Source organism: Trichosurus vulpecula, chromosome 1, assembly GCF_011100635.1.
Source record: "Trichosurus vulpecula isolate mTriVul1 chromosome 1, mTriVul1.pri, whole genome shotgun sequence".
Classification (NCBI taxonomy): Eukaryota; Metazoa; Chordata; class Mammalia; order Diprotodontia; family Phalangeridae; genus Trichosurus; species Trichosurus vulpecula.
The window spans coordinates 143648731-143672233 of NC_050573.1; the positions used below are offsets into that span (position 1 = coordinate 143648731).

Below are 23503 nucleotides of genomic sequence, written 5' to 3' on the forward strand. Positions count from 1 at the left end.
GCCTCAGTTTCCTCATCTGTAAAGTGAGCTGCAGAAGGAAGTGGCAAAGCACTCCACTATCTTTGCCTAGAAAACCTCGAATGAGGTCACAGAGTTGCATAGGGTTGAAAAATGACTGAACGATTCATTTGTGGTGAGATGTCTTAGCAACTCAGAAGATTCTTAAGGGCCTATGATCTCCATCTGGAATAGAAGTACCCTCACTGACAAAATTATTGTCTTTTGAAGTGTTCAAGTACTAACTTGATACCCATGAAGAAAGGGAGGTTGTGCATCAGAAAAAATTAAAACTATTTTTGAGACCGACAAATTGTTTTCTGACGATGAGTAAAATTATTTTATCTGTTCATATAAATTTACATCTTATGTTTATAGATTATCAGAGTTACTTTAACATTTCCCTAATCCATCAACAAGCATTTATGAAGTCTATCTATTCCAGGTACTGTGCTTAGGATACTAATATAAAGAAGGCAATAATACCTTTTATCAAGGACCTTTTAGGGAAGTTTTGATGCAAACATCAATTTCTTCTCTAAAATATTTGATTTGAAATTGTTATTAAATGCTATATGACAGTTTTTCACTATAAAAATTATCTTAATCACATCCCCACCCCAGTTCCTTCACTCTTTCAATTTTGTATAGGTGTTTAATGCAGTTATACTTATTGGGCTGTTATTTATATTTTCGTTCAGTATCTTCCAAGACAAATACTGTTGTGTGGTCAGATTAGTGTAGGGCATACTGTACAGATTTATTGCCTCCATGAATTTAAAGCACTATGTTTGAAATACATTTATTGAGATATTTACTATATAATACCTGTGTAAGTTTTCTGTAGCGCTTATAAATTTACTAGAAGTGAAGTCTAATTATAGAATGTCTTATTTCTAGACCATTATCTTTCTCTTATGAACCAAAATATGCTTTCTTAATAATTTGAAATGTCAACTGTTTATATTAGTACTATATTAAAACTTCTCTGATTTCTTACAGTTCTAGCCAATCTCAGTCATCTTACATCATAAGGAATCCTCAACAGAGACGTATTAGTCAATCCCAGCCTGTTCGGGGCAGAGATGAAGAGCAAGATGATATTGTTTCAGCAGATGTGGAAGAGGTTGTCTTGTTTTATCAGATCAAGTTGTTAATACTTAATTGCTTTGTTAGTATGATAGTATTGTCTTATCACAGAAATGAATCAGATACCTTGTTGACTAATAGTTAAACTTCATCTTTCTGGTGTAATCATCATATATATTTTTGAATATCTGGTATCCTGGTAGAAAATAGTTAGTGTGACTTAAAAGTTTTAGGGCGTCTTTAATGTTTGAATCACTTCTCTTTCTAGAACATGTTGACCGAGGATAAATACCAGTGAACTTGATTTTAATTCATTATCGTAAAAACATATCTTTCAAATAGTTAGAAAGACCTTCACTTTCTGAAACAAAGTTATTTAGTGGCATGGTTAACTTTCAGTACTTCAGTATATACTTAATTTTTAACATAAAATATGTTTTCATTTCACTTGAATAATTATTATAAAAGGAACATTAGTATTAATGCAGTTTTATAATGGCTACTGTTATCATTTGTCTAAAATGATTTGACTTTGGGTTTAGGTTGAGGTTGTGGAAGGTGTTGCTGGAGAAGAAGATCATCATGACGAGCAAGAAGAACATGGAGAAGAGAATGCTGAAGCGGAGGGTCAGCATGATGAGCATGATGAGGATGGTATGAGGCCAGTTAGTTGGGGTTTGTTCTGCAGTGCTTGATGGCAGAGGAAGGAGAGGGACTTTGTATTTTATGGTAACAAAACACCTTGAAAATGGAATCATTTTGTTAAAATGGATGGAACAGAGAGCATGAAAATGAAGGATCTTAGGAATACCTTGTATATAAGACTTTAAATAGTTCTTCAGAGAAATTGCATTACATATACTTGTGTATATGTACATATATATGTATGTAAATAGACACACATATGCGTGCACACATTTATGCTCAGATCCTTGTTTTTGTTCCCATTTAAACTCTTTGAGCTGGTGGTTACCTGTCACTTATTAAGAGTGACACTGTTTATTTCCATCTGATTCTATCACTGTTTCTTGTACTTGATGCTTTCTCTTTTTCTGTGTCTTCTGGTCTCTAATCTGATTCAATAGAATGACTGATATTTCTCCTTTAAAGGGAGTGATATGGAACTAGATTTATTAGCAGCAGCTGAAACAGAAAGTGACAGTGAGAGTAACCACAGCAACCAAGATAATGCCAGTGGACGAAGAAGTGTTGTGACTGCGGCTACTGCGGGTTCAGAAGCAGGTATGTTGTTTCAGCTCAGCTTCTCCTTCCTTTCTCATGTGAGCACACCTTACTGGTCCCAAAATACATTAGAACCCCAAATGACATAGATAGCTTTGAAATTTTTTTTTCAAAAGATTTATTCTGAAAAAAAATAGTTTCATGAATTGCATTAATGTTGATATAAAAGTTCTTTAAGTTCAAAGAAAAGATGTTTTATTTATTGTTATGATGACTTTTTTGTTTCCGTTGCCTTTTGGTCTCTTACCTTTCATGTTATCTACATCATCCATAGAATCTGGAAGAATGTTTGGGAGGGGGTAAGAATGATAAATCTGGAAATTAACTTTCCTGTGCACCTAAACATTGTACAACCTTGTTACTGTGGCAACAGCAGCAAAATTTAATCATTTCTTTAAAAATTTTCCTTAAAAGACGTATTGAATTACAAAGTCGTATTGAAGACTTGTAGAAGTTACTTATTCCCATCTGGAATAACTGCTAGATATGGTTTTAAGGATCCAGTCTTATTCTTAACAGTTCAGATGACCTACAGATGGAGCTTATTAGTATTAGTCTTTAATTTTCCTATTTAAGTTTTTAAATTTATTTTTAATTTAATTACAAAATAAGAAGAGGAAAAAAATTGTCATGCAAAACACAAAAATTTAATATAAAGTAATAAATTTCCATTTCAAGAAAACCTATATAATAAATACTACACGTTGTTTTCAAAGCTATACAGCTTTTCTTTGCTTCCTTGTCAGCTTTCTTTTGTTCTCTGCTATGCAGTTTTTAATTTTTTTCCCCTTCCTCTCCCCTCAAAGAAGGCTATTCAATGAAGTGTGGATGGATACAAAGTGTTTTATGTTTATATTAGTATAGTTCCTATGTCTGTTTTGGCAGGCATGCTCTCAGGTATTTTATGCTGTCTAGTTTTTAAATGGATTAAAAACAATGTTGAATAATATGGCTTAGACATAGTGTAGTTTCCCTGTTTTTTCTCTTTTAGCTTTAATTTTGTCTGAAATTATAATTACTACCCCTGCTTTTTTATATATAATAAATTTTACTCCTGACCTTTATTTTATTTTTGTGTGTATCTTTCATTTTTATATCATTTCCTGAAAGCAGCATATTGTTGAATTCAAATTTTTAATCTGCTATCAGTTTCCATTTTATGGGTAAAGTCATCCCATTCCCATTCTTAGCTATAGTTACTTGTATATTTTCCTCCTTCCTGTATTTCCTCACTATCCTTCTCACCCTATTCCTATCCCTCCTCACTCCTCTGCTTTACTTCTACCCCCCACCTTGCCCTTCTATTCCTTAACCTCCCCACCACTCCAAGAATCCTTCCTTATCCTCCCCCACATCATCTTGCCCTCTTATTTCTTTCTTAAATATAGAAGACTTTTATATCCTTCTAGATATAGATGTTCTTCCCTCTTTAACCCACTCCTGTTTAGAGAAAGGTTTCAGCACTATCCGCCCTTTGCCCACTAGCTTCTTTATCAGTTTTTCCTTTTTTGCCTCATTTGTATGAGATAATTGCGTTTTTTATCTCTCCCTACATTGTTATATTTTCTTTAGAATCACCCAGTCGTACTCAACCTATTTCTTTTAAATTACCCAAATGAAAATGACAGTCATAATAAAACTGATATTTTCATATATGTCTATAAACACTTTGACCTTGAGTCCTTTATAATGTTTGCTTTGTATTTTTCCTGGGTGTTGTATGTCAGATTTTCCTTAAAGTTCTGCTGTTTTTGTCACAAATACCTGAAAGTCTTTCAGTTTGTTAAATGTCTTTTTTAAAAAGTTTTTCTAAGAAATATTTTTGTGCTTGGGAGCATTTGAGTTTTCTCATTGAAAAAGGGGTGACCTTTTCAGCTCCATTATCTTATGAATATGAACCCAGATCTTCTCTATTCCCATAGTAACTATCTATGGTTGGATTCTTTCTCCTTTGCTTGGTTATTTTTATTTTATTTTTGCAGCTATTAGTATGATCAAGTTGTAGTACTGAAGTATGGGGAGTAATGCCACAAGCCTCAGTTCTTTCTTACTGTTATTTTCTGATGTCTGGCCTGGAGCTTAACTTTGTGCTCTCCTCTCTACTTCTAAGCCACAAATGATCTTGCTCCCTATGGTCCCTCTGGTGGCTGCAAACTACAGCTGTCCTCTCTCTCCTGGAACTGAAACCAGGGAATCTGCTCTCCTGCAAGTACCCATAGTCAGCACGGTCCCCGCCCCTCTGCTACTGCACTCCCTGGGTGTGTGCTAGTTCTTTCTCCCCCCAGCCACAGCCTGGGACGCATCTGAACAGCTGTATGTGAGGTGAAAGTTTCTGAGTCTGAGGCTGCCTCCCCACCCCAACTGCCCCCAGGGCTTGTTGTTTATTCATGCTGCAGAGTTAGCCTGGAGGTGTTTCACACAGGTCCCTTCTTTCCTGGGGTCTTCTTAAGTTGTCTTGGGAGATTGAGATCAACTGCTTTACCCTGACTTTTGTTTATTTCTGCTCCTCTGTAATTGCTCTGAGACAGTGTTTTGTCATTTTCTGTGGAGGAAATTTGGAGAGCCCAAAGTTTTCTGACCTCCATCTTCCCAGAATCCTCTCCTCCTAGCATTAGTCTTTCTTGGGAAAGGAGCACCAAGCCTCTTATTTTTTAAAATTTTATTATTTGATTATTTTTAGTGTTCATTAAACTTCTCCTTTTCCCTCCTCTTCCCCCCACCCCCATTTCCCATAGTTTTTTTATAAAAAAGATATACTTTGTGTTATTATATTAAGGGCACAGGGCACTTTGTAGAAGCAGAAAAGAGCACAGTTGAGGTGTCACGTGATACTCTCACACATTCCTCAGAATACTTGGATTTTGGTAAAAAGCTAAATTGGATGGTAAATGACTATACTGGCTCTTGCATTAGAATGGGGGAAAATGATAGGACATGACCTTGAAGTGAACAGTAAGTCAATCGAGGAAGTACAGAGGCTAGACCACTTGAGACTAAGGTTGCATAGGATACACCCTGACTTTGATGTTTTGTTTGGGTCCATCTCTTAGTCCTATACAGTTTGTACTAGAATTAGGGAAGTTAGTGAAGAATAACACTGTGGAAGATACTTGGTCAAACTCTTATCTGTCTGAATTGTGCCAGCCAAGCTTATTTTCTTTTTCAATTCTCTGTCACCTTTAAAGGTTGCTTACTGGTAGTCATCATATGTAATATGATTTTTGGTGTTTTTAATTGAGTATGAATTGAGTATTTTCATTGCTGATTGCATTTTCTCATTGTTTCTTCATGAAGTAAGGAACTTACCCTATAGTGTCCCTTCAAAAGCTTCTTAAGGGAGAACAGCCCTCTTTTTCCCCCTTTATCTTACCCACAGTGAATGACCTATCTATATTTATTTTTCTCCTTCTCTACTAATTGTGTATTTATATAACATTTTAGCATTTGCAAAGTGTTTTCCTCCCAACAACCCCCTGAAAGAAATAGCTAAATATTATTCCCCTCATTTTCTGTGGATAAAAGATAAAGGCTTAGGGAAGCTCATGACCTGCCAGTGAGCAGCATATGGCTCCTAAGTGAAGAGATGAGGCTAGACTCCAAGTACATGTGCTCTGCACCATCTCAGATGTTTTAGTGTAGTTAATAATTGCTATTTTAAAATTCAGCTCATAACTACATCTTAGCCCAATTGATAGATGTCTAATTTTGTGACGGTGACTCATTTATACCATCTATAAAACACAGGCAACTTTTAGACAGATTCAGTCACTAACATCTCACCAGGAGACTAGCATCACTTTCCACAAGGACAAATGATCTGTAGAAGAAAAGTTGTGAAGTAACTTAAATTTCTTTTTGTTTCCTGGAGTCTCAGCCTAAATCATAACTTTTCTTCATATGGTATTAAGAACATGATTGTTGGGGCAGCTAGGTGGCACAGTGAGTAGAGCACTGGCCCTGGAGTCAGGAGGACCTGAGTTCAAATCCGGCCTCAGACACTTGACACTTTCTAGCTGTGTGACCTTGGGCAAGTCACTTAACCCCAATTGCCCTGCCTTCCCCCCCTGCAAAAAGAATTAAAAAAAAAAAAAAAGAAAATGATTGTAGGCTGCTCTTAGGTTTTCTTTAAACCTGATTTTGGGGAAAAGATCAGCTTAAATTCTGACCAATATTGAATTGCTCATTCTAAATTGATGAAAATGCTATATAATGTTATATACATAGGAGATGCTACATCTTTTTTAGCCTCACTTTTCTCATTCTATAGGTTATCTAGTGTTAGAGAAACTATTTTTAGCAGTACTTCAGCTTTATATTCCCAATCATATGTTGATTTATTTTCATTTTTGTTATATTAAAAATTATAATAAAAACTAAGTTTAATAACAAATAAGTATAATAAATAGTACTTATCAGCTTTTGTTGTAGTAGTAGTAGTAGTAGTAGTAGTAGTAGTTGTTTTATGGGCCACTGGTCACATTCAGAGGATTCTGCTGTACATGTATCTTTTCTCAAAGTGAATATGCTGTAATAGCAAAATAATTTCATTTAAGTCTACCAAGAAATCCAGGACAATTTCTTTATTTTAATAAATTTAGGTGCCAGCAGTGTACCTGCCTTTTTTTCTGAAGATGACTCTCAGTCCAATGACTCCAGTGATTCAGACAGCAGCAGTAGCCAGAGTGATGACATAGAACAGGAGACATTTATGCTTGATGAGCCACTGGAAAGAACCACAAATAGTTCTCATGCTAATGGTGCTGCCCAAGCGCCCCGCTCTATGCAGTGGGCTGTACGCAACACCCAAAATCAGAGAACTACCAGCACAACTCCTTCTAGTACATCAGCACCAGCAGGCAAGTCTAAATGCTGTGTTTTCTAATTAGTGATTGAATACGGTTTTTTTACTAAAACATTTTTACCTTTGGAAAAAAAATGAAATCTTAAAGTAGTTTGTGTTATGACTTGAGTTTTAAAAGCAAACCTGTTTCCATAAGTTATAAGAGTTCTTTGTTCCCAAGAAAGAAATCAGCATTGTGAAATCAGCATGTTCATTGAATGTTCTGGGACTGATACAGATAGATTTGTCATGGGAATTCTAATACTATATATTAAGTATGTACAGAGCTAGAGAAATATAATGGTCAGTACATGGATAGATCATTGTGAATTTTTTTCTTCCTTTTAGCCAGTTCAGCAGGTTTGATCTATATTGATCCATCCAACTTACGCCGTAGTGGTACCATCAGTACAAGTGCTGCAGCTGCTGCCGCTGCTCTCGAAGCTAGCAATGCCAGTAGCTACTTAACATCCGCAAGCAGTTTAGCAAGGGCATATAGCATCGTCATCAGACAAATCTCTGACTTGATGGGTCTTATTCCCAAATACAACCACCTTGTGTACTCTCAGATCCCAGCAGCTGTGAAACTGACTTATCAAGATGCAGTAAACTTACAGGTATGAACCAACTCAAAATGCTTAGTAGCTTTCTGCCTTCTGTTATTATTATGATAATTACATGTGACGTATTAAAATGTCAGCAGGTATATTATTCAGTCACCTACGTATGTAAAGCAGTCTTTAAAACTATAAATATATTTCTTGAACTAGCCTTGCTCTGTCTTATTCCATTGCATCATCTTCTTGTTTTTTGTTTTTTAAATAGAATTATGTAGAAGAAAAGCTGATTCCTACATGGAATTGGATGGTCAGTATTATGGATTCTACAGAAGCCCAATTACGTTATGGTTCTGCACTAGCATCTGCTGGTGATCCTGGGCATCCAAACCACCCTCTTCATGCTTCTCAGAATTCAACCAGGAGGGAAAGAATGACTGCTCGTGAGGAGGCTAGTTTAAGAACGCTGGAGGGCCGACGGTATGAAGTCTTTTTTTTTTTTTTTTTAATGTTCTCCCCAGTTTTAAAAGAGAACTCTTTGTAGACTGGAGTCGAAGAATATTCTTTAATTCTCCATATTGATAGTCTAAATTGGCTTGGAATCAAGAAAACAAGTATCCATGTTTGACTACTTTAAAATTTAAAGTATAGGGTTATAATAAAATGATATAATTATGTCCTAGACTTCCATGGATTTTCCATCTGTCTTAAAATGGATATTTACCAGCCCAAAATGGCCTTCTCCAGTAATTGTATCCATACTGGTAATGAATGGTTTTTGTAGTGAAATACAGAGGGGAAGACAAGGGATAGAATAAATTGTTATTCAGAGGTTTGAATTAAGGAACATCTTTCATAAATACACTTTCCAAGCACTTTATGTGCAGAGCCTTGTCTGAGTGCTTGGAGAGAGGAAAAAAAACAACTAAACTATCCCTTTGCCTTCCATCATAGAACTTATATAGTAGTCTTGGTGAAGACTTGATGAAGTAGCTTTAGTGAAGAATAGATATAAAGAAAAAAGAGGAAGGGAAGGGAATACAAGCGTTTATAAAGGGCTTACTATGTGCTGGGTACTGTGCTAAGCACTTTTTATTGCTATTCTCTCATTTGATCTTTACAACATCCCTGGGAGACAGATGCAGTTGTTATCCCGATTTTACAGTTGAGGAAACTAAGGCAAACAAAAGTTAAGCAACTTGCCCAGGACTGCACAGCTGATAAGTGTCTGGGTCAAGATTTGAATGAAGGTCTTCCTGACTTCAAGCTGAGCACACTGTCCACTCTGCCACCAGCTGCTGAAAGAAGGATCATTTCCTAAGAGGGATTGTGTCACTGGTTGAATGTTTGTCCTTGAATACATGCTCAGATGAGATGCAAGTAGTGTTTTGTCATTTGATTGATTTGGATGTCATTCCAAGAATGCTTGTCTCAACCTTTTCTGTGTTACTCTTGTCCATGTCTTCCCATAAGTTCACCAAGAGTAGTTTTGAGTGTACTCTTTATTGATAAAAAAAAAATAATGTATTTAGTCCCTGATATTATGCTTGATGCTCCACAAGATACAGTCATACAAGATACAGTTTCTGCATGGGGCATGTAATCCAAAAGTAGAGATAGTGACAGATAACTCTACTGCTAGAATTCAATGTGCTATATGTAAGTAGAATAAAATAGACTTGTAAAAGAAAAATGGTTCACTTCTGCCTGTGTTGATTACATGTAGTGTTTTATCTGGGCCTTAGAATTCGAGATACTTATAGACAAAGATGGGAGAAGAGAAGGTCATTATTACTAAAAGAAATATTGTGATTTAGGAAAAGACACCCATTCCAGTCTGGCCAGAGTATTTTGTTCAGTCCTTTTTCAGTCATGTACAACTCTTCATGACCTCATTTTGGGTTTTCTTGGCAGAGATAATGGAGTGGTTTGCTATTTTCTTCTCCGTAAAATATTGGTTCAGTCGTTTCCAACTCTTTGTGTTTTAGAATTTAGAGGTTTCTTGACAAAGATACTGTAGTGGTTTCCTATTTTCTTTTTTTTCCAGCTCATTTTCCAGTTGAAACTGAGGCAGAGAGGGCTAAATGACTTACCCAATATCAAACAGCTAGTGTCTGAGCTAGCTTTCACTGTGCCACGTAGCTTCCTCTCTAGAGCTTAGAGAATATTAAAGGTGAATGTTGGAAGTCAAGCTGAAAAGGTTGGACTTGGAAATTTGGGACTATGTTGTATAGGAGCTCAAATTCCAGCACAAGGAGCTTTGATTTTATTCAGTAGACAGGAAGTTTTTGAGGGGGGTGGTGACATGGGTTAAAGGGTACCTTTAAAACAATTGGTAGCGTGTAGGCGGTACTGGTGTCCACGAGGTAGAAGAACAGGTAACACTAAACTCTTTAGATATGAGATAAGGGCCAGAGTTAGTGGCAGTGGCCATGAGGAGAAAGGAGGAAAAGGAATAGTTTTGAGAGAGATATTGGAAAGGAGGACTGCTTGGTTGTTGGAGTTACTTGGCAGAGTGTTGGAAGATCCATAAAGAAAATGAGGACAATCAAGAAGAAGGGTTTATTTGGAGATAAGATAAATTTGGTTTTAGGGCTAAGATTAAGATGTATTTAGTTTGACATCCAGGCCAGATATCAAGGATCAAAAGTCAGCAACACAGTTGGAAGTACATTCTTGGATTTCATGACCAAAATAAGTCTTGTAAAGGTGAATGAAATCCCTTTTCTTAGGAAGTCTATTCTGTAAAGTCTTAGTCCTATGCATTTTTAGCTCAATTAAACAACAGGTGGCACAGTAGAGCGCCAGGAAGACTCATCTCTAGTGGCTTCTTTGCCAGAATATCACAAATGAGGTCACCAAGAGTCAGGACTGAAACAACTGAACAAAAACAACAACTTTCTTGAAAGCTTAACTTGAAGGGTTTAACTCTTTGCTTAGTGTGTAGCATACTGCGCCTACCTCTTTGAACAGGAAAATATTACTTCTGTTATTAGAACAGCATTCAAGATAGAAGGGACATTAGAAGCCAGTTGTCCAGATACATACTGGAGGAAGAATAATCCCTTTGTCATGTAGTCTGTCGTTAAAGACCTCCAAAGAGGTAGACAGAACCCACCCCTTTCCATATATTTGGATATTTTCCTTAACATCATATCTACCTCTTTGTATCTGATCCATTTCCTCCTCCAGGTGGTAGGCCTTCAAATACTTGAACCACAGGTGTCATTTTTTTCTCTTCCCCCCTCTCTACATACCCACACACCAGTTCCCCATTCTTTTTCCCTCCAAGGATTTTTTCTTACTTTAGCCTATCCTCATGGGCTTTCATGTCTTGGTTACCTTCTTAGAGACACTCTTCGGCTCAATGTCCTTCCTAAAATGTGAGATCCATTACAATAGGCACTTGAAAATTCCTTCACAGCTAGCTGTGGAAGTATATATTTATTATGAATGAATACAAACATCTACTAAGTGCTAACTGTGCTAAGTATTGGGTATAATAGTAGGCATTATTAGATCTGAAAGCAGATTCAGGGAGATAATATAATCCATTCATTTCAACAGGCATTTAGTATGTGTCTACTATGTTTAAGGAAAGCAGTGTCCTTGGGTACAAAAACAAAACAAAAAGTCTTTGCCCTGAAGTGATATTTATACTATTTTGTTATTAATGAGTGTTTTCAAGCTACTAATTGGTAAAATTATGACAGCAAAATCACATTTTACTTATCCATTTTTCTTTGCTAAATAAATTTTATTGATTTATTTTGTTTTTACACATCTTTTATATTTCCCAATTTATCTCTTTTCCATCACTGCCAAAGAACAGTCCCTTATAACAAATCAAAACTAATCAACATAGTCAGAAAGCCTGACACTATATTCAGTGTTCTAAACTACTTCTTCCATCTCTGCAAAGAACCTGGAAGAGGTGGCTTGTTATATATCTACTTTGGAGTCAAACTTGGTCATTATACTTTCAGAGTTTTCAGTTTCAGCTGTTTTGTTTTTGTTTCTACAGGCGTGCCACTTTACTCAGTGCCCGCCAAGGAATGATGTCTGCTCGAGGTGACTTCTTAAATTACGCCCTTTCTTTAATGAGATCTCATAATGATGAGCATTCTGATGTTCTTCCTGTTTTGGATGTTTGCTCACTGAAACATGTAGCCTATGTTTTTCAAGCCCTTATTTATTGGATTAAAGCAATGAACCAACAGACAACCTTGGATACACCTCAGCTGGAACGCAAAAGGTAAACTACTCCAGCTTTAAAACTTACTTGCTTGGGATTACCTTTATTTTCATGTCACCAGACTTCAGAGATAAGAGATCAAAATTGGACAAAGAAGACTGTAAGGAAAAGTTACATGTGCCAAAGCAGGCTACCCAACGATCTTGATCCTCTACAGGAACATATTTCTTGTTTGTTTTCTCCTCTGTACCTACCACTTTAACCAATAACGTTGTATTCTGTACTGAGATTAGTGTTTGAGGTGGCTGTATTATGGTTTTGTCTCAATTTAAACTTAATTAAATATTTATTACTTTGTTACCCAGTATTACAAAACTTGTATATGTCACATTTTTTTTCCTTACCCTTACACCTTAGTCACAGAGTAGAGCTATTAAGAACTTTGAAAAAGAAGGTTAAGACTCATATCTTTAGTAATTCTAAATTAGAGTGAACAAAAAAATGTAGACAAAAGAGTCAAAAGCAGGAGCCTACTTTAAATCTTATGTGATTTAAGGTCTTTAAGTCAAATACCACTTACTTCCCTATGAAACATTGACAGCTGCTTATTTTTTTTCTTTAGAATAATATATTTGACTGTAGTATCTTATTGTGTTGTATGTTCTATAATAATTCATGCTTTGTAAAGAGAATGAGTTACATTTTCAGATTCACATAATGTCATACTTAAACTCTTCTTTATCTCTGTTAATTGAGACAAGCTAATCTAGACAGACTTCCGAGTACAAAGTTATAACAAGAATACATTTATAGCCAACTTTTGGTGGTATCATGTATTCACTCTGTAGCAAGTAGTTGTATTGTGTTAAGCTAAAAAGTTTGATAGGTTGTACCTCGTAAGTCAAATTATTGGTTGAATGGAGTTTAAGCCTCCTTAACCTTAAATAACTAATATATGTGGTTTTTTTTGTTATCTATATTTGGTTCAATTTAAAACATAATTTTGTAAAGCTTTATTCAACTAACTGCCATTTTTATGGCAACTTTTTTTTTAGCCAGACTTAAGTTCTTTGGTTTGGAAAATTATTGAATAAAATATGGGAAATTTTAGTCTTTTTCAAAGGTTATGATTTGTTCAGTGTTATTGTTTTAGCAGAAAGAATGTGGCTTCATAATTGACCCTAGCATATGCCCTCTTGTGAGTTTTGGAACTTTAGGAATTCAAATTACACATTGGAATAAAATAATGGTAATAAGCAATGAGAACAAATAATGGAAATAATACTCTCGGCAATAATAACTTATGGGGAAAACATAGTGGTATAAACTCATCTGACTTAACACAGATTGTTTGCATATGATACATAAGATCCCTAAGGATGAGAAGTGTAGCTCAGTGTTTTCTGTAGCCTGAAATTAGGTATCATTTGTAGTGCTATCCTTGAGCTGGAAGTTCTGTTCCTGTTTCCAGTTGTTAATCAAAACATGTGCTGACAGCAGCTCCTCAGCATACTACTTTCAGAAATTCTAAGTTTTCTTTTACTCTTAGCTATGCCAGCTAATTGCATATCCTTATTTTCATGTTTACACAGAGAAATTACTTTTGCCATTGTAATCAAAGAGTTGTTAGTTATTGGATGAGTTGACCTTTTTTTTTAACTGAATCAGTTGATTAGTTCAGTGGGTGGCCAAACTAGTTTGTGGTTACAAGATAAATCATAAATGCAAACATTTTAAACTTAATGCAGAAAAACAAAAAGATAACCCCTCTACAAAACAAGAAAAAAAAACCCAACCCAGCCACCCACCCAAATGCTGTTGACAACTTATCAAGCTAGCCTCTTTGCAATTGCCCTGAAATCCATGACTCTTCCACGTGGTTTCATGTGCTTTGGTGTTTTTCTTTCTGTGACCCCACTTTACCTGGTATGGATGCAGTCAAAACTATCTCAGGCCAAATGACTGACTCATTCTTTTTTAGGACCCGGGAGCTCTTGGAACTAGGTATTGACAATGAAGATTCAGAACACGAAAATGATGATGACACCAATCAAAGTTAGTGCGAAGAAAAACTGCTAATCTATTTCAAGAAATGACTGCCTCAATATTATTCTTTCAAGCTTTTTAACTTCATATATTTTTTGATCTGGTTGGGAATTTCTCTTTTCTTCATGCTTTATTCCAAATATTTTCTTGCTTGTATGCATCTTATTTGTATTTTTATATTCATTGCTGATTTTTTTTTAATATGGAGTTTCCATTCTATCTTTCCAATTCCATATTTCCTCACTTTTCCTTCATATCTCTTTTTGTTATTTCTCCTTTTGACATACATGTTTTCCTTTGGATATGTTGAAGAACTCCTTGGCACAAAGGATTAACAGAATTACATGCATTAATGAATTTATCTTATGAAGGCAGTAAAAAATGTATTATTGATACAACAGAATTACCCAAGTATAAAAATCTAAATTTACTTTATTATTTTGTAGTTAATAAGCTGCAAAACAGTGAAAATGGCCAAGGGATCTTGACTGTTGTACATCCAACTATAATTTTAGCTCATGAATGTCAGGATTGGGACATTATATTTATCAGCTTGTTGGTTAGCAATTTTCTCTAGCAGTGAGAGTAAGGTAGGGTTCCATGGGCATATCTCCCAAATTGTCTTGTAAACACATACATTCCTTGGGTGATCATTATGCATAAATTGCTTCTGACTTTTTTCTCTTAACTTGGGTTTGTCTTTGTTGAAGAGCAGAGGAAATAGGGTAGCACATGTTAAGATTTTCGCATCTGAGCAGTCTTTCCATTTCTCATTCAAAACATCTTTCAGGAATGGAGGTCTAAGGTGTTAGACATATTTTCCACTTTGTCTCCTGTAGGGGGAGAGAATTACAGCAGTTTTGGGAGAAACCAGGAAAGATCTTTGATTTTGGCATCACCAATTGTTCCTATAAATGCCTACTGGAAACTTTTCCTTAGTAGAGTCAGAGTAATTTGTACTGAAGGCTCAGATCTTTCTTTTTTTAAAATTTCTTTTTTTGTTTTTTGGTTGAGATCTTCCTAACAACAAATATTCTAATGTTTGGGGACTATTTGTCCATTGTTTCTGAGTGGCATTGAAGTTTTGTAACTTCAGGAAATTTAGGATGAGTTTTAATTTTCAAAAGGCCCAGGTAATAAATCCATTTTTAAAAAACAAACTTTTTTTCTTGATATTTAGGTGCCACGCTGAATGATAAAGACGATGATACGCTCACTGCAGAAACTGGACAGAATCATCCATTTTTCCGACGATCGGATTCCATGACATTCCTTGGGTGTATACCGCCAAATCCTTTTGAAGTACCTTTGGCTGAAGCCATCCCTTTGGCTGATCAGCCACATCTACTACAGGTGAAACTAAAGGCCAGTTCTGAAATCTTTTGGGTTTGTCTAAATTTTAACTAAATTAAATGTGTAGCATAACTAGAATGTTTCTGTTGAAATTACAGCCAAATGCTAGAAAAGAGGATCTTTTTGGCCGTCCCAGTCAGGGTCTCTATTCATCATCTGCCAGTAGTGGGAAATGCTTAATGGAAGTTACAGTGGATAGAAACTGCCTTGAGGTAAGACTGCAATAATCTGAACCATTTTTTAATAGAAATTAATGCAGTTTTACTTTAGCATGGCACCTTTTTAAAAGAAAGTATGAACTCCAGAAAGCTAAGGGAAGTGTTCAAAAGTGCTGTCGCTTCCATTTATACACATTCTCTATAGGTAGTGCTTCTATAAATCTTGATTTTTCTTTTGTTATAAATTGAAATAGTGAGGCTCTTAGCAAGGGAGGTGAGTTGGTGTTTCTTTGACCTTCATTCAGCATTATATATTGAATAAAGAGGTGTAAATAGATTTGTGTTTGAAAATTTTCTAAATCTCAAGAATTAGGATTCTAATGAACTAATTGAAACTTGTTAGCACCTCTTTTTTTTTTTTTGTACTGTTATCATCAAAGATGTGTATCTTGAAAAGTTGTGGGTTTTTTTTTTCCATTAGTAAGGACCATCTTTCAAAACAGGATGTTCCTAGAATTTGACATCTTAGAATGAATGGTCCATCAAAACGGAATAGGCATAGCTTTGAAATGTAGAATTGCCTTAAAAACAGCACTTTGTAATAACTGAGGTGTGAAGGGCACTGAGTTTTAATTTCATATTGCTATGAAAAGAGTGACAGTCATTGAAAAGGTTGCCCCCTTTCTAGGGGGGAAAAACACCATTAACATTTTTCAGGTAATTTTTTTTCAGGTATGTTCTATAACTAGACTAGATGTTTTGGATCCACCTAAATATTCCCAAGAGAAATTATATTAGAAATCTCCAGATAAACAAGACATGATCAGTAAAATATTAGTGTGGTGACATGATATATTTGGGGGGGGGGGGGATGCTGTATTGGGAGTAAGAAGACCTTAGTCCTAATCTTGGCTCTAAACCTTGATGTCTTCTGGAAAATGGAGATATGTGTGCTTTGTTTACCTCACAAGATTATAAAAATTAAATGGGATCTTGGAATCAAATCCATCTCCTGCTATATTTGAAATTGTCCTAAGAACAGTAATACACTTTGAAAATATTAGTTGGTATTATGTTTGAAAAACTTGAGATGAAAATCAGGATAGCCACTGAAAAGATTTCTTCCACTTGACTTTCACTTTTAATACAAGTAGTTACAGTTTATATTAAATATATGTTTGTCCAAGTTCCCTACCCAAGCTAACTTGTTAAACAAGGGCTTCTGTGCCATGTTTTGTGGAAGTTTTTTCTTCACCATATAAAATGATTGTTTGTGTTTGCCTCTTTTTTTAAAAAATGCTGGTGTGTGTGTGTGTACACATACACATATTTGGGACTCAAAAAGAAATACTCATACTTAGTGAATTCAAGAATTTGGAGCGATCAGTGTGAAGTGTCCGTGGAAAAAAATGCAGTCAAAGATAGTTTGGAAAGTATTTTAGGGATGGAAGAAAGTACAAAGTAAGAATGATAAGGGGATTTATATGACACAAATATAAAAATGTCTTAGAAATTTCTGAGATGCTAATATAAATTTTAAAAGTAGTGGTTAATACCCAGCAGATGAGGTAAGTTGTACTAGCTAGTTGGACTGAGTGATTAGTAAGTTGAATTACTGTAGTCACGTTTTCTTGGTGGGAGTTAATTTCCTTTGACTATTAGAGAATTATTAAGTTTTGAGATGGTGTCTTGAATTGATTTTGAAATGTATCACTCATTCCTGAAATTAATTCTTCAGGTTCTTCCAACTAAAATGTCTTATGCTGCCAACCTGAAAAATGTAATGAACATGCAAAATCGGCAAAAGAAAGAAGGGGAAGAGCAAAATTTGCTGACAGAAGAATCTGAGAGTTCAAAACCAGGACCATCTGCTCATGACCTTGCAGCACAATTGAAAAGTAGTTTGTTGGCTGAAATAGGATTGACTGAAAGTGAAGGGCCTCCTCTAACGTCATTCAGGTATTTAAAAAATATTACTATAAGTTTCATAGAGACTCTGATTTAGTAGATAAGCATATTGGGCTTAGAGTTAGAAAGAAATAGGTTCAAATCCCACTCCTAACACTTAATAGCTTTGTGACCCAGACAGGTCACTCAAACTCTGCGCATCTCAGGAAGTTCACTTGAACTTAGACACTAGTTCATGGATAGCTTGTCACTTTCTGTTGATATGAGTTTTCATACCAGCCAGTATCCATGCTGACAAAATCACATATTCTTTTGTATTTGCATTTTGTTTCCTTAGTGATAAATGAATGTAGGATTGTTTTTTAATTAATTTTTTTCAGTTAAAAATTTATCTTCTGTCCTTTTCCATTGAGAAAAAACCAGTAGAAGGGGAACACCATTTCAAACGTGTAGTAGAGCAAAACAAATTTCACCATTGGCCATGTCCAAAAAAAAATGTGTCCCAACTGTATTCTTGAGTACATCACCTCTGTCAGCAGGTGGGTAATGTGCTTCATCATGAGTCTTCTGGAATTGCAATGATCAATGCAATGTAATGATTGCTGAAGTTGAAGCAGAAGTCTTGATTTATAGTTTACATCGCCAGTTAACCTGCAGTGTTAGCTAAATGATCCTGCTTTCCCCCTTTTTTCTTTCAGGCCTCAATGCAGTTTCATGGGAATGGTTATATCTCATGATATGTTACTGGGACGCTGGCGCCTTTCTTTAGAGTTATTTGGCAGAGTGTTTATGGAAGATGTTGGAGCAGAACCTGGATCAGTATGTAATTTCTTCATTGTAGATGCTGTTGTATGTATGTTTGTTTTCATTTCAGAAACTAATGCTGTCATTTTGTAATTGTTTAAGATCCTCACTGAATTAGGTGGTTTTGAAGTAAAAGAATCAAAATTCCGTAGAGAGATGGAAAAACTGAGAAATCAGCAATCAAGAGATTTAACATTAGAGGTAAAGGTATTGTGTTTCTTTATAAGTTTTATACTTTTTGTGATAGTTGCGGTGAACTTAGACTGAATGCAAATGATAGTATTCCATTAGGTATGAGTAACACATTTATTATCTAGTTGTGAGAAACTTTAGAAATGAGACAATTTTATTCTGATTTACATGAAGGGGGTGGGGAATATGCAGTGCCTACTATGTGCCAGGCACTCTATTAAGCCCTTTTACAAAAATTATTTCACTTGATCTTCATAACAACCCTGCAAGGTAGGTGCCATTATTACCCCCATTTTACAGTTGAAAAAATTGAGGAAAGCATGGCTTTGCCCACAGTGGTGAAGTGTCTGAAACCAGATCTGAACTTGGTCTTCCATATTCTAGGCCCAGTGCCCTATTAGCTGTGCCACCAGCTATTTACCTGAGACTAGTGCTTTGAGACACTAAGTTTTTTGGAAAGGTTAAGAATTTTGATAGTTTTCAATTATGCATAAGAAACATTTTAAATTGTTAGCGAAAGAAAATATTTACTTTTTAAGTTGTTTTACCTAGGAAAAGTAATCAATAAATGTTTTGTGATCAAGTTAAATGAGTCTTTTCTTATGTATTTCATTAGGTTGATCGAGATCGAGATCTTCTAATTCAGCAAACAATGAGGCAGCTTAACAATCATTTTGGTCGCAGATGTGCTACTACTCCAATGGCTGTACATAGAGTAAAAGTTACATTTAAAGATGAACCAGGAGAGGGCAGTGGTGTGGCGCGAAGTTTCTATACTGCTATTGCACAAGCTTTTTTGTCAAATGAAAAACTGCCGAATCTAGATTGTATTCAGAATGCCAACAAGGGTACACATACCAGTAAGTATTCTTTAAGGAGTTTAATGTATAATTTAAATTATAATTTAAAGTATAATGGAGTTTACCTCATCCCTTGTTGATAGTGAAATAACATAACAATATAAACTACAGATATTCAGATATTTTGTTTATAATATAGATTAATTCAGTTTAGTCTTTACCTTAACTAGCTGTGTTCAGGAAAACCTGGTGATTTAATTTTAATTTTTAATTTTATCTACTTCACATATTGTGGATTTAAAAGTCATTACATTTGGAATAGACCAAATACTACTACAAAACCACACCAGTAATTTCTGTTAAGGTGACCTTCTGTACTTTCCATTAACTCACCACAAAAATGGACAGGTTTTCCCTTCATGCCGAGAAGTCATAGTCCTAAAAGAAAGAAGAGTAAGGAGACTGGTTATCTGACCTCTGTTTAAGCTTTGAAATTCTGAGATTCTAAACCTTTTCTGTCCTTCCCTAATCCTTGTCCCAGTTCAGAAATTAATGGTTTTTTTTACTTCAATTTTGATCTCCCTGAGAAAAGGGAAGCATTATATCTAAGCAGTTATGAAAAATGGTCAAGTAAAATGTAATTCTCCCAGGGCTTTCTATATATTGATGGTGCTTAGAGTTGAGGGTCCTTTTCTTTTAGATCATGGATCAGGCCAAGGAACAGCTGTCATCCTGGCCCAAAGTTGCCATTCTTTTTCTATTCGCAATATTGTTGAAGTTCCTGTGAGGGTGGCTTTCTAGCCTTTCTCAGGTTCCTTCTGGTCAAGCCTAGAAGGATATAAATACTTTAGTCAATTTATTTACATAGTTCCAAATCATTTTCCAAAATGGTTGCACTGATTCACAGCTGTACCACCTATGCATTAGTGTATCTGTCTTCCCATATCAACCATTTCCATCTTTGTCATTTTGCAGACTATATAGGGAAATCTCTGGGTTTTGATTTCCTTATATGTTATTATAAGGGGTTTGGAGCATTTTTTCCAATGTTTGTGAATAGTTTACAATTCTTTTTAGGGGAAATGCTTTGGTGGGGGGAGAGAATACACATATATTTTTTTTTACCTTACATGTATTTTGTTTATGCAGAAGCCTTTCAGTTTTATGTAATCAAAGTCATCTTTTAAAAAAACTTTGGTAGTTTGCTTCTGTCCCTTACTTAGTTGATAATCTCCTATCCATAGTTGTGAAAGGTATGATTTCTTACATCCATTTTGAATTTCTTGTAGAATATTGTATAAGATGTTGATCTAAGCCTAATTTCTGCCAGACTGCTGTATAGTTTTTCCAACAGTAAAAAAGAAATGGCTTATAAGAGTGAATTCAGTAGTAGCCTTAGACAGTTTAACTCCAAGAGGGCTACAGAGACTTAAAGAAAGAATAAATAGAAATAAGTACCTTGAATCAAACCATAAAAGTCCAGAATAATAATAGCTAATAACTAACATTAACTATTAAACTAAGGGAGAGATAAAGTGACTTGCCCAGGATCACATAGCTAATAATTGTCTAAAAACAGATTTGAACTCAGGTCTTCCTGACTCTAGGCCCAGTGCTTTCTCTGCTATACCACATAGCTGTCGTAATAGTCAGTGAAGAATGTTAATGAAAAAAAGAGGGGAAAGAAATCCTTTTTAGGAAAAGGTACAATTTAAAAAATTAATAAAAGGAGTAAAAAGGGAGATTTTATTGGACTATGTAACTGAAAGAAAAAAAATAGAGGAAGAATTAGATAACTAGGTAACAGGAAAATTTAGTAAAACTCCAAAAACTGACAGATTAGAGAAAGGTGTGTGGCTTGATGGTAAAGAAAGAGAGCCTATAGGAATAGAGCTGTCTTGAAGGAGATTAAGCAAAAATAACTGAAGAGGCAAATTACTAATTTTACTTTAAAAGAAGAACAGCAGTGAGGGTGAGGGGGGTGGAAATAGTAGAGACATAGAAGAAAATATAAACTTAACTCATAATTTTAATAATTCAAAGCAAAACATTTTTTAAAAGAGAGTGACAGTTTATATCCAACCTAAGACATTGCTTACGAGAAACATCCCCAAGAAGCAAAGGCATAACAGAATAAAAATGAGGCACTGGAACAAAACTTATTCTCCCTCAAGGGAATCCACAAAAGTAGGAGTTTGGAATCATAGCAAACAAAAACAAAGATTCAGAACATATAAAAGAGATTTCTAAAAACTACCTTGAATGGCTTACTGTTAGGAGATTTCAACATCCTTAGCCTAATATTCAGATTCCTCTGCACTTGGTACCATGCTGTCCTCCATTTTTTCATACTACTTTTATATTCAGCTAGTTTGAATTACTACCCCTCTAATTTTACCCTATGTTCTGTTCTTTACTTTTGTTCATCTTGTTCCCTATAACTGGAAGTAACATCCTTCCTTCCCTTTTCTCCTGATCTTACCCTTGCCCCCCAAATCTTTACTTGTTGAAAAACAGCCCATCCTTCAAGATTTACTGAGAGCCACTTTACAGGAAGATTTCCATTATTCTTTTACTTTTTCCCTCCCCATTGCGCGCGCGCGCGCGCACACACACACACCATCCCATATTAGTTGAAAATGATATTTTTCTCTTTAGATTTTATATAACATCTTACCTCATGTAATGTTTCACATTACCTTTCTTATATACAACTTCTATTTTGTAACATAAATATCCATTTATGAGTGTATTGCATCATCCTATCAGATTGTAAAGAGGGCAGGGATCATGTCTTATTCATTCTTGTATACCTAAGCATTTCTCACAATATTCTGCACATAGTACATATATAATAAATATTGATTTATAAATGAAGCTCCAGCTCATCATCAGTCCCATTTTAAAATTAATAATGGGAAACAACTTTAGTTATCTTTTTTTTAAATTTTTTTTATTTTTCAAAATTTATTTATTTAACATTTAGTTTTCAGCATTGATTTTCACAGGAGTTTGAATTGCAAATTTTCTCCCCATTTCTACCCTCCCCCACACTCCAAGATGATGTATATTCTGGTTGCCCTGTTCCCCAGTCAGCCCTCCCCTCTATCACCCCACTCCCCTCCCATCCCCTTTTCCCTTCCTTTCTTGCAGGGCAAGATAAATTTCTACGCCCCATTGCCTGTCTATCTTATTTTCTAGTTGCATGCAAAAACTTGTTTTTTTTTTGTTTTTGAACATCTGTTCTTAAAACTTTGAGTTCCAAATTCTCTCCCCTCTTCCCTTCCTACCCACCCTTCCTATGAAGTCAAGCAATTCCACATAGGCCACATGTGTATCGTTATGTATAACCCTTCCACAATACTCATGTTGTGAAACACGAACTATGTTTTGCTCCTTCCCAACCCATCCCGCTTTATTGAATTTTCTCCCTTGACCCTGTCCCCTTTCCAAAGTGTTTGTTTTTGATTACCTCCACCCCCATCTGCCCTACCCTCCATCATCCCCCCCTTTTTTTTATCTTCTTCCCTCTTCTTTCCTGTGGGGTAAGATACCCAATTGAGTATGTATGGTATTCCCTCCTCAGGCCAAATCTGATGAGAGCAAGATTCACTCATTCCCCCCTCACCTGCCCTCTCCCCTCCTCCCACAGAACTGCTTCCTCTTGCCTCCTTTAAGCGAGATAATCCACCCCATTCTATCTCTCCCTATCTCCCTCTCTCAATATATTCCTCTCTCATCCCTTAATTTGATTTTATTTCTTTTAGATATCTTCCCTTCATCTTCAACTCACCCTGTGTCCGCTCTCTCTCTCTCTCTTTATATATATATACATACACATACATATATACATACGTGCACATTCACATATGTGTGTGTGTGTGTGTGTGTGTGTATATATATGTATATATACACACACACATACACACACACACACATATATATATATATATATATATGCATATTCCTTTCAGCTACTATGATATTGAGGTCTCATGAATCATACACATCATCTTTCTATGTAGGAATGTAAACAAAACAGTTCAACTTTAGTAAGTCCCTTATGATTTCTCTTTCTTGTTTACCTTTTCATGCTTCTCTTGATTCTTGTGTTTGAAAGTCAGATTTTCTATTCAGCTCTGGTCTTTTCACTGTGAAAGCTTGAAAGTCCTCTCTTTTATTGAAAGTCCATATTTTTCCTTGGAGCATGATACTCAGTTTTGCTGGGTAGGTGATTCTAGGTTTTAATCCTAGCACCATTGACCTCCGGAATATCATATTCCAAGGCCTTCAGTCTCTTAATGTAGAAGCTGCCAGATCTT

At 35.5% G+C, this 23503-nt stretch overlaps 1 protein-coding gene across 5 annotated transcripts in view; it reads left to right on the plus strand.

The window, feature by feature from the left end:
- The window catches only part of UBR5 (ubiquitin protein ligase E3 component n-recognin 5), a 187746-nt gene that overhangs the window by 145836 nt on the left and 18407 nt on the right, over positions 1 to 23503 (plus strand). For all 5 annotated transcript variants that reach the window (XM_036764156.1, XM_036764165.1, XM_036764175.1 and 2 more), the window contains 14 exons: positions 1000 to 1123; positions 1629 to 1740; positions 2197 to 2328; positions 6927 to 7184; positions 7517 to 7785; positions 7994 to 8205; positions 11750 to 11980; positions 13902 to 13975; positions 15147 to 15319; positions 15418 to 15531; positions 17216 to 17436; positions 18084 to 18204; positions 18292 to 18390; positions 18998 to 19241. In XM_036764156.1, the coding sequence (XP_036620051.1) occupies positions 1000 to 1123; positions 1629 to 1740; positions 2197 to 2328; positions 6927 to 7184; positions 7517 to 7785; positions 7994 to 8205; positions 11750 to 11980; positions 13902 to 13975; positions 15147 to 15319; positions 15418 to 15531; positions 17216 to 17436; positions 18084 to 18204; positions 18292 to 18390; positions 18998 to 19241 (2384 nt within the window). The remainder of the gene's footprint in view (positions 1 to 999; positions 1124 to 1628; positions 1741 to 2196; positions 2329 to 6926; positions 7185 to 7516; positions 7786 to 7993; positions 8206 to 11749; positions 11981 to 13901; positions 13976 to 15146; positions 15320 to 15417; positions 15532 to 17215; positions 17437 to 18083; positions 18205 to 18291; positions 18391 to 18997; positions 19242 to 23503) is intronic.